The sequence below is a fragment of the Pagrus pagrus genome, assembly GCF_965226575.1.
Source record: "Pagrus pagrus genome assembly, chromosome: 23".
In the NCBI taxonomy this organism is placed as follows: domain Eukaryota; kingdom Metazoa; phylum Chordata; class Actinopteri; order Spariformes; family Sparidae; genus Pagrus; species Pagrus pagrus.
Window position 1 is genome coordinate 203,889 of NC_140205.1, and position 11,332 is coordinate 215,220.

The window sequence follows — 11,332 nt, forward strand, 5'->3', positions numbered from 1 at the left end:
AGCATTAAATGAAAACAGTAAGTTGTTTGTTTCCTTGTAAAAAGTGTCAGTTTGTGGCAGCATGGCTGTACCAGCCTGTCTGCTTCTGTGTCTAAAGTGCTAAAGTCTTACCTGCCAACATTTAGCAGCTGTTTGAACACACTGTTTACACTGATTTCACCATTTACACTCAATTTATGAAAGAAGAAGCATTTTATTGATCTAAACATGTCACATTTTACAAACACACTAACCAGTAACCAGTATAGGCTACTTCTTTGTCCCCAGACTCCCTTAACAAATGTGTCAGTTTAGTGAGTTGTTGAGTTGGAGACACTTTATAAACTGTGTGAAACTCTGTCTCTGACTGATTCTGACTGATTTGTTCCTTCTTGTTAATTCAGCAAATGTTCTACATGAACTTCTGTCTGTCTTTGAGTAGAAACATGGAGTCTGTTTGTCCAAGTGATGGACGGGTTTGTTTCATACAGAGCAGGAAGTGACATCAGATCACAGGTGATCACTCAGACGCAGGTTAATGTAGCTGTGAAGTGACGGACTGAGAGCTGAACAATGTAATCAGATTACTCGCACAATTTGTTTCTGTTGAACGACATTTTTAATCTTTTGAGGCTTTCGTGTATAAATACAAAATATATATATAATGTCATCTTCACAATTAAACACAAAATCTCCAAACATTTTCACGTCATACTTTAATGAATGGATTCCTCTTTTTGTCATTTTAAATATATTTTAATGAAAAACAAGTCAACAAATGTCGAGCTGACTTTAAAATAAAAAAAAAACATAAACATAGAAACTTTTATACATTTTTATCAGCAGCAGGATCAACTGCTCAGTGTGCTGGAGGAGTGGCTCCCTCTAGTGTCTGAACGCAGTCACTGCAACAATGACACTGATAGGAACTGAAAATACAACTTATTGTACTTTTAACGTCTAACTGGTGATTCAAATAAACCAAAACTTTAAATCTCTGTTTCTGATGTTGTCCAACACTCTTTATTTTATTTAACTGATAAATTAAATAAATTCTGCATTAAGTTTTTAACTGAACAAACAATTTTAAGAAGACCCTGACTTTAATTAACCAGACTTCATTCATAAATTGATAAATTAATTAACTTCAGAGTGTTAATGACGGCACAGAAACAGCTGATAGCAATGAAATATTTAATATCTTTACATTACAAATGTAACAATAATAAAGTAACAAACGTGTAGCAGTTTGATTTTGACGTCATCAGGAGTTTTGCTGGAAAAAAAAAGAAATAATATAAAATATAAAATAAAATATTTTTCATAAAATAAATAAATATGTTTAAAACAAAGTGTGAAAAGTGTCGTGTTTCTTACCAGCAGAGCTCGTCCTTTAGTTTCTATCGGTAACAGAAAGTTTCCCAGAGCACAGACCACACAGGCCACAGCGAACGGACTGAGAGCTGAAATCACCGACTGAGACATCAGCACCTGAAGTACACACACAGAGTGATGTCACACCTGCACAGAACAAACACCTGAACTCACCTGAGTGGTCCACAGGCAGGACACTGAACTCACCCGATTGGTTCACAGGCAGGACACTGAACTCACCTGAGCGATGAACGGCGCGATCATCCCTCCAATCCGACTGAAAGACGTACAGAAGCCCATCCCCAAAGACCGAGCTGCCGTGGGATACACCTGACAGACAGAAACACCTATCACCTGACACCAGGACCAGTAAAAACCTTCACGAAAACCAGCAGAGTCTGGACCTACCTCAGCAGTGTAAATATAAACCACATTAAAGTTCATGGAGACCAGAGACCGGAGCAGGAACAGCAACACTGTGAACCCGAACCTGAAGGGACAAACAGGGACAGATGGTCTTTAAAAACCTGGACCCAGTCAGAATGGAGGTCCTCTTGAACCTGGTCAGTCAGTAAGTACTAACATCAGATGGAGAAGAAGAGTCTCTGAGGTTCTTACATGGTGGTGCAGATGTTGAGCATCATGAACAAAATGGCTGCCACCAGCTGCAGGACGGTGAGACTCATCTTCCGTCCGAGCACGTTGAGCAGACAGATGTTTAATGGGACCACTGGGAGGACGGAGGAGGACGGAGGAGGAGACGATCAGATATGTTTGTAAACACCGTCTGATTCAACTGATCCAAACACTCAACTAGTAACCACCACATCACCAGACTCCATTAACAAATGTGTCAGTTTAGTGAGTTGCTGAGTTGGAGACACTTTATAAACTGTGTGAAACTCTGTCTCTGACTGATTCAGACTGATTTGTTCCTTCTTGTAAATTCAGCAAATGTTCTACATGAACTTCTTTCTGTCTTTGAGTAGAAACATGGAGTCTGTTTGTCTCAGTGATGGACGGGTTTGTTTCATACAGAGCAGGAAGTGACATCAGATCATAGGTGGTCACTCAGACGCAGGTTAATGTAGCTGTGTGACGGACTGAGAGCTGAACAATGTAATCAGATTACTCAGGATGGATGGTGACACCAGGTCTCAACAGGTTCACAGAAGCAACACTTTGGGATCAAGCAAATATTCTGTTATATAAACAACCAGAAATGCATAAATAGAGAGACAGAAAAGGCTTTGAAACAACATTTAGACCATCAAGTAGTTTGGAGATCAGTAAATATTGAATGATATTATTCTTGTGATTTTCTTAAATACTCAGGAAACTGAACAGAGTTTGGTGGGTGGGATCCTGCAGGGGAAATTAAAACTCATGACCTCAGTGTTTCTAAAATAACTGATAACACAGATGAAAGTTAAACCAGCTGCTGATCTCAGAGTTTGACTTACGTGCGACCTCTCCAAGACAGCTGATGAGCAGCGTCTGGTAGTCACTGAAGGCGAAGGGGATGCAGTAACACAGTCCATCCTCATGGTGGTGTTTGACCTGATGCTCTCGCCCTGCATCCATCACACACAACAAGTTCTTCTCCAGCAGCTCTGAACTGCTCAGCACTGAGCCGTAGTATGCAAAGGACGCCACAAACCTGGAGGACAGTGTAGGAGATGTTGTTTATTTTCTCTGTCAGAGATCCTTTATTGATTTGTTTGTGAAGAGGGATCACTCTGGACAGATTAGAGAAACTGATCTTTGTAACAAACTGAATTTCTTTCTTTTGTTGTTTATTGCTGAATCACTGAAGGCTTGTATTTGTTGTTGAACTCTGGAATCTTTTTTTTGGTAAATATTATTTGAACTTGTCAAAAAGACACCAGGATAAAGTCAAGGTGATGTTGTAAAATATCTTTTTAAAGAAGAGTTTGTCAGATCATAAAACCAATCATCTGTTGATCTTTACTTATGTCAGGTACAGTCAGGCAGATTAAGTAAATCCTTGTCTCCGATTGGCTGCTCCTGCTCTGAACATACTTTCTTCTCCTCTATGCAGACGATACACTGTTTTATCGTCCAGTTAACACTACTGATGTTAATAATCTGGTCGGCCTACAGGAGAGTTTTGATGTATTGTAATTGAATCAAACTGAGATAACTATAGATAAAGTTGATGAAAACGTTGGCTTCATACAATCGGTACCGAGCCATCTGTCCGAGTTCTGGTTGGGAGTCATTTTTAATTACAATCAGAACTTCAAAAACACGTTTTGTTTTATCAGTCGAGAAATGTCTCAGTGAAACATCCTCTCCTGTCGACCTGGCGCTGTAACTTAGTAAAAAACACTATTCCCGGCCCCCTGTGGACCAGTTCTCGTCTGTACAGGAACCTTTGTTTCATATTGTTCCCCACCATCCACTGACCTCTCCACTGTTGTTGTATAATACAGTCCTAAAAGGTGATTTTAAAAAGTCTTAATCATCTTTAAAGTGAGGAGGAAGTGGAAAATTACCATGAGTACCAGAGCAGTAACGACGTCCTCCTGAATGATGAGCCGAGCAGAATCCTCCAGCTGCCTCGCTGGCTCTGAAACAACGATTGTCTACATTAGACTGGATTTATCAAACAACAACAACATGAAGAACAGGATCAGATAAATATAATCTCACATAAAGGCCCGTATGATATTAAACAAATAAATAAAACCCTGGTTTGAGCTCAGAGGGAACTCACCACCGGCGGCTCCACCAGTCGTCCTTCAGGAAGGGACGCTCGGTTCATTTTAGCAATTTTCTGCAGAGTTTCAACGGCAGCCTGAATGTTTCCTGCTGACACGTTATAACGAGCCGACTCTGGGATAAACTGAGACAGACAGACAGACAGAGACAGAGACAGAGACAGACATTACTGTGACTATTTGATCTGTGAAAAGAAACTTCAGCTTCTTTCAGAGAGTAAACATGAACATTTCTACTTCACATGAAACTCCAACTTCTTATCTCAACTATCTCAACTTAAATTTTTCTTGAAGGGGACAGTGAGGACAGACAGGTGAGGACAGACAGGTGAGGATAGGTGAGCGGGATATCTCACCTTGAAGAGGAAGATGAGGATGATGCTCGGGGTGACAGAGAGTCGGATCATCCACCTCCAACCCAGAGGGGGAACCACCAACATCCCCAGTATGATGATCAGCATGGAGCCCGTCATCCAGAAGATCTGAGAGACAGACAGAGAGCATGCTGGGACGTCTCTACTGATGACATCACACATCACCTGTTCCAACTTTATCATGAACAAAGATCCTCGATGGACTACAGATGGAGCACACCCAGACACACTCAGGTCTTTTTTTTTTTAAAACAAAGGTGCGAGAAGACGTTTGGATCATCACATTTCTCCTCCACAGAATAAAATCAATTAAGTACCAATAATTATCAATAACATCCTGATCTGAGCTGAACTGATCCAGATTCAGTCACATTCTTTATTCTTGAAAGTTAAAAGAAGAGGTCAAAAGAAGTCGGGTAGAATAAAAGTGACTCACAGTAGCCAGAGGCAGCAGGTACGCTCGATACTTTGCAGGGATGAACTCCGTCTTCAACACGAACCTGAATCAACAACGTGTTACTTATAATGTGTGTGTGTATGTGCTTGTGTGTGTGTTTGTGTGTCTGTTTGTGTTTGTGTTTGTGTTTGTGTGTGTGTGTGTGTGTGTGTGTGTGTGCTGACCCCTGTGACACACCGGCGACCCCGCAGCCCACCATGCTGCGCAGGAAGATGAACCAACCGTACGACGGAGCGAACGACGTCAGCAGCGAGAAGTAGGCGCTCCACACGAAACCTGCGAACACCACCTGCTCAGACACACAACACACACAACAGTACGCAGGCAGCCAATCAGAGAGCAGGTGACATATGATCCACAGTGTAAACATAATCACAATATTAGATAGTAAACATGTTTCTGACCTTCCAGCGTCCGTATCTGTCAGCGATGTATCCTCCCAAAACTCCACAGACCATGAAGCCCAAAAACACCATCTGCCACGAGACACTGCAGTCACTACTACAGTACTACAGTACTACAATATTACGGTACTACAATACTACAGCACTACAATATTACAGTACTACAATACTACAATACTACGGTACTATAGTACTACAGTACTACAATACTACAATACTATGGCACTACAGTACTACAATACTACAAAACTACGGTACTATAGTACTACAGTACTACAATACTACAATACTACGGCACTACAATACTACAGTACTACAGTACTACAATACTACAGTACTACAGTACTACAATACTACAATACTACGGTGCTACAGTACTACAATACTACGGTACTACAATATTACAGTACTACAATACTACGGTACTATAGTACTTCAATACTACGGTACTACTACAATACTACGGTACTACAATACTATAGTACTACAATACTATAATACTACGGTACTACAATACTATAATACTACGGTACTACAATACTATAGAACTACAATACTACAATACTACGGTACTATAGTACTACAGTACTACAATACTACAATACTACGGCACTACAGTACTACAATACTACGGTACTATAGTACTACAGTACTACAATACTACGGTACTACAATATTACAGTACTACAATACTACGGTACTATAGTACTTCAATACTACGGAACTACTACAATACTGCGGTACTACAATACTACAGTACTACAATACTACAATACTACAATACTACGGTACTATAGTATTACAGTACTACAATACTACGGTACTATAGTACTACAGTAATACAGTACTACAATACTACAATACTACGGCACTACAGTACTACAATACTACAATACTACGGTACTACTGTACTACAATACTACGGCACTACAATACTACAGTACTACAATACTACGGTACTACAGTACTACAATACTACAATATTACGGTACTACAGTACTACAATACTACAATACTACGGCACTACAGTACTACAATACTACGGTACTACAGTACTACAATACTACGGTACTATAGTACTTAAATACTACGGTACTACTACAATACTACGGTACTACAATACTACAGTACTACAATACTACAATACTACGGTACTATAGTACTACAGTACTACAATACTACGGTACTATAGTACTACAGTACTACAGTACTACGGCACTACAGTACTACAATACTACAATACTACGGTAGTACAGTACTACAGTACTACAATACTACGGCACTACAATACTACAGTACTACAATACTACGGTACTACAGTACTACAATACTACGGTACTACAATATAACAGTACTACAATACTACGGTACTACTACAATACTACGGCACTACAATACTACAGTACTACAATACTACAATACTACGGTACTACAGTACTACAATACTACGGTACTACAATATAACAGTACTACAATACTACGGTACTACTACAATACTACGGTACTACAATACTACAGTACTACAATACTACAGTATTACAAAACTATAATACTCTGGTACTACAGTACTACAGTACTACAATACTACAATACTACGGTACTACAGTACTACAAGCCTACAGTACTACAATACTACGATACTACAGTAATACAGTACTACACTACTATAGCACTGCCGTGACACAGTGTTGCTCACATCCTTTAAATAAAGTCAACACTGGGACACATGTTGACACACCTGCTTCAGGCGTCGACACACCTGTTAACATGTTGTCTTCAATATTAATTTATCGATAAGTTCAGTGTGTTGGTCTGACTGTCTGGTAGGGCTGTCAACGAATATTCTAAATATTCGAATATTAAAAAAAAACGGAGATTCAATCGGCAGAAAGTTCAGAGCCCAACTCGGCAGCAGAGAGAGCGGTTTGGACTCCAAGCACCTAAAAAGCCCCGTTTGGAAATACTTCGGATTTGGTCAGTAGACGGCAAAAATGCGGAGCCTCGAGATAAAGTTGTATGCTAGCTGTGTAAGCTACAGTTAGCTTAGCAGTCCACCACTAGCAACATGAGGGGAGTTTGCGCATAGAGAGAGAGGGGCGAGCGAGAGAGAGGTCTACGCTCCTAAAAGTTTTACGGTATAGTCCATTAGTTCATTTACTTATTTTGTAATGTGTAGGTATGTTTTCAAAGACATGTTAAAACTAAAAAACAAATACCAATACAAGTAGTTATGTCTCGTATTAGTTTGTCCTCCTGTTATTGACATAATGCACAAATCTAATGGTTCAAACCTATGTGTTTTTTTTAGATCGAATATTCGAACGTCATTTTGGAGCAATTTTGACAGCCCTACTGTCCGGCCCATGGAGGGGTCGTGACCCACATGTTGAGACACTGAACATCCGAAGACGTCAACGATGGACACGTGATCGATTTAAAAAAAATGATAACATCACATTGATCAATAAGTTGTGACTCACTGTGGAGACGAGAGCGACTTGCCAGTCGTCCAGACGCCACTCACATCGAATCTCAGGAGAAACTACAGCTAACAGCATGATCTCCATCGCCTCCACGATCTACACACACACACACACACACACACACACACACACACACACACACACACACACAGTTACATAAACAAACAGCTGATCAGTGTAAACAGGAAGTAGAGATCAGCTGGTTTCTTACGTTGGTGCTCCCCATGATGACAAACAGCAGGATGTGAAACCGACCGAAGCCGATTTTTTCTACGGCTTCTTCGACAGTGAACGTCTCACCAGCTGTGACATCATCAAACATGTGAGAGAAACTAATTCATTATTATTAATTAACCGTTTATTTGTGACTTTTATTATACACATTTATTAACATTCATTCAGCACGTGTGTAAATGTGTTTGATTTGTTTCTGACACGTTTTTATTGAAGCTTTAATATTTACAGATTTTATTTTATTAAAGCTGCAACAGACAGATTAAAGACTATGCTAGAGATCAAAACAAATGTTTCACCTGATTGTTCATTAATTTCACTGTTAAAGAAAGAGAAGCTCAGTGTCTGATTGTTAGAGGCTCTGTGAGGTGCTGCTGCCATCTGGTGGTGGGAGATGGAACAATAGAGACATTGACCAGCAGCCTTTTTTTAATCAGATGTATCTATTTCTCTTACTTCTATATAAATAAAATCATAAGTAGTTTCTTCTTCTTGCCCTGCAACCCCTCATGTAAATCTCTGAGGTCTCAACAACGTATTGATTATTGATTGGAGACTCACAGTTGTTGTTGTTGCCCTGCTCCTTGTCTGCAGGTTCATCCTGCAGCTCCACCTCCTGCAGGTGGATGGCGCTCACCAGCTCCGTCTTCATCCCTTCAGCCATCCTGAGAACACGAACACACACACACACACACACGCACGCACGCACGCACACACACACACACACGCACACGTTTAAAAGACTCCAGAAACTACTGGACTGGTCAGACTGGTTGAACTGGTTCCACTGGAGGAGGAAATGTTTAGTTGTTTCGGACATCATGACGTCATGTAATCAGTATTTATCATGAAGGTAATTTTAATACATCCTGTGTTTCATTCATTAATTTATTATCTTGTTGTTTTAGCTTCGACTTGCTTTTCTTCTTCTCTGACGGCGTGCAGCTCACTTCCTGTTGGATAGAACATATAAACTAAACCTGCAGCTTCCTGTTTTCCAACATATAATTAATCAACGATAAAAAGAAGAAGCTCGACTGTTTGAAATCATCAGTCACTTCATGAAAATCTGTCGCTCATCCTATCAATCAATACATCTGATTATTGATCATTAGATGGACAGTGATAACACATTATTAGTTGTGCTTGGCCCTCAACACTCACACAGTAATCTGAAGTGTCCCACTGAGCCTGAATGCACCACACAGCTGATCAATGAGCAGAGCTCCAGACTGACTTCACACTGAGCCCCAGAACTAAACTAAGCTGCAGCAAAAAATACATTTTAATTTAATTTATTAGGACATTATGTGACTTTATTTAAATCACTGTTTAAAAACAGGATCACGTCGCCCATATGATCTGAAAACTGTACGTGTCACATTATACGTTGGATACTATTTCACTTTTGTTTTGTTTCGTGTATTTTATTTTTGTCATGTGTTTGAATGTGTTCATACGTCATCATCCTGCAGCCGTTTCTTAATAAAACACAGCTGACAGACCCTCAGACTCACTGCTGCAAACAGTGAACATGTTCAGTCACACACAAAAAAAGCTTGAAAGACTTTAAGAAGCAACTGAACCATCTGAACTCATGATGCAAATTTAATCCTCTGAAATTTACAGAACGTCAATTAAAGTCCTGAAATTTCAAAATATTCAGAAAGTTTGTTATTCAGAAAGAAATCCACTGAAAATATCAACATTGACACAGTTACAGATGTTTACGATGACAAATGAAATGTTCTTCTCTAAACTTTCTTTGTGTTTTAGTATTCGGATGAATCGTCGGGTTTCATTTGTCTTCATTTGTTTCTGTTCATTTAGTTTCTTTTGTTGTCAAAGACAAAATAAAAATATGAAAAGTCTCTCTGATATATTTCACACATTTAACATGTTTTTCATCTTGAATGTTGAATTCTGGACTTCATCAATCCAGATGAGTTGAGTTTTAAAAGTGTAAGAATTTGATCAAATCATTAAAACTAATATTAAGATAGTTGAATAATATCAGAGATATTGATGAATTCATATTCCACATAAACACAAGTGGGGGGCGCACGTTTACGTTACGGTGCTGGATGGAGATAAAGTTACGCCAAACTCCCTTCAAAAATCCATCAATTTAATGAACTCGCTTCTCAGCAAAATGAAGGCTGCAGACGCTCGTGACTTCCTTAATCTTAAACCTCGGAGAAACATTTTCAACGCACAGACGATCACCGAGTGATTTCAATAATGTTAAATGGTTTGAAGAACCAGCTCCAGATGGTTTGTTCAGCCTGCTTCAGATGGAAACCAGCTCACAAAACTACATTTTATTGAATTAAGTGTTTGAAAGTGGATTGTTTGCAACCCGACTTCAACAGAAGACACTTAATAACTCCTTACTCTTTTTCTGCCATGTTTTTCATTTTTACAGCCTACATCAGGAAGAAAACCTTAAACTGCAAGATTTTTGGACGGGGTTTGGCAGAATCATTTCTTCAGGTACCCAGAGCTGAAAACGCGGAGCGATAAAGTTTAATTCGACTCATAGTGATTTATTTAAGCAGAACGTGCAGAAACATGTTTTACATGTTTTACACGACAGTCAGTGTGCTAACATTAGCTGGATGTTAGCTTCACTGACCGCAGGACGTCACAGACCAACAGCTCCTCAGAGACCTCTGAGTTTTCAACAAACAGCTGATCTACTTACTCTGTCTCTCATTCACGAGGAAGTCAGCTGCGAAGCTTCATCATCACCTGGACCGGAACCAGGACCGGGTCAATAAACTGTTGTTGTTGTTCACCTGGCCAGGTGTATAAGGAAGTGACATCGTCATCGTGTCGTCACCAGGAAACCGGCGAAGGGAGAAGAGAGAGAGGGTGGGAGAGAGAGAGAGAGAGAGAGAGAGAGAGAGAGAGGGTGGAGAGAGAGAGGGAGGGAGAGAGAGGGTGGAGAGAGAGAGGAGAGAGAGAGAGAGAGGGAGAGGGTGGAGAGAGAGAGAGAGAGAGAGAGAGAGAGAGAGAGGGTGGAGAGAGAGAGAGAGAGAGGGAGAGAGGGTGGAGAGAGAGAGGGAGAGAGAGGGAGAGGGTGGAGAGAGAGAGAGAGAGAGAGAGAGAGAGGGTGGAGAGAGAGAGAGAGAGGGAGAAAAAGGAGAGGGAGGGGGGAGAGAGAGGGAGAGAGAGAGAGAGGGAGAGAGAGAGAGGAAGAGAGGGAGAGGGAGAGAGAGAGAGGAAGAGAGGGAGAGAGGGAGAGAGAGAGAGGGAGGGAGAGAGAGAGAGGAAGAGAGGG

At 40.4% G+C, this 11,332-nt stretch overlaps 1 protein-coding gene across 1 annotated transcript; it reads right to left on the reverse strand.

Annotated features, from left to right (window-relative positions):
* Positions 1-1,159: 1,159 nt before the first annotated feature.
* svopl (SVOP-like) lies at positions 1,160-10,871 on the reverse strand. Its single transcript, XM_084345288.1, has 16 exons — positions 10,754-10,871; positions 8,611-8,714; positions 8,027-8,118; positions 7,813-7,911; positions 5,333-5,404; positions 5,093-5,217; positions 4,908-4,971; positions 4,454-4,579; positions 4,094-4,222; positions 3,873-3,946; positions 2,817-3,013; positions 1,972-2,083; positions 1,762-1,843; positions 1,594-1,683; positions 1,357-1,470; positions 1,160-1,255 (listed from the first exon to the last, which is right to left on the reverse strand). The coding sequence occupies exons 2-16, from the start codon at positions 8,711-8,713 to the stop codon at positions 1,244-1,246; spliced, it is 1,491 nt and encodes a 496-aa protein (XP_084201414.1). The 5' UTR covers position 8,714; positions 10,754-10,871; the 3' UTR covers positions 1,160-1,243.
* Between the last annotated feature and the right edge of the window lie 461 nt (positions 10,872-11,332).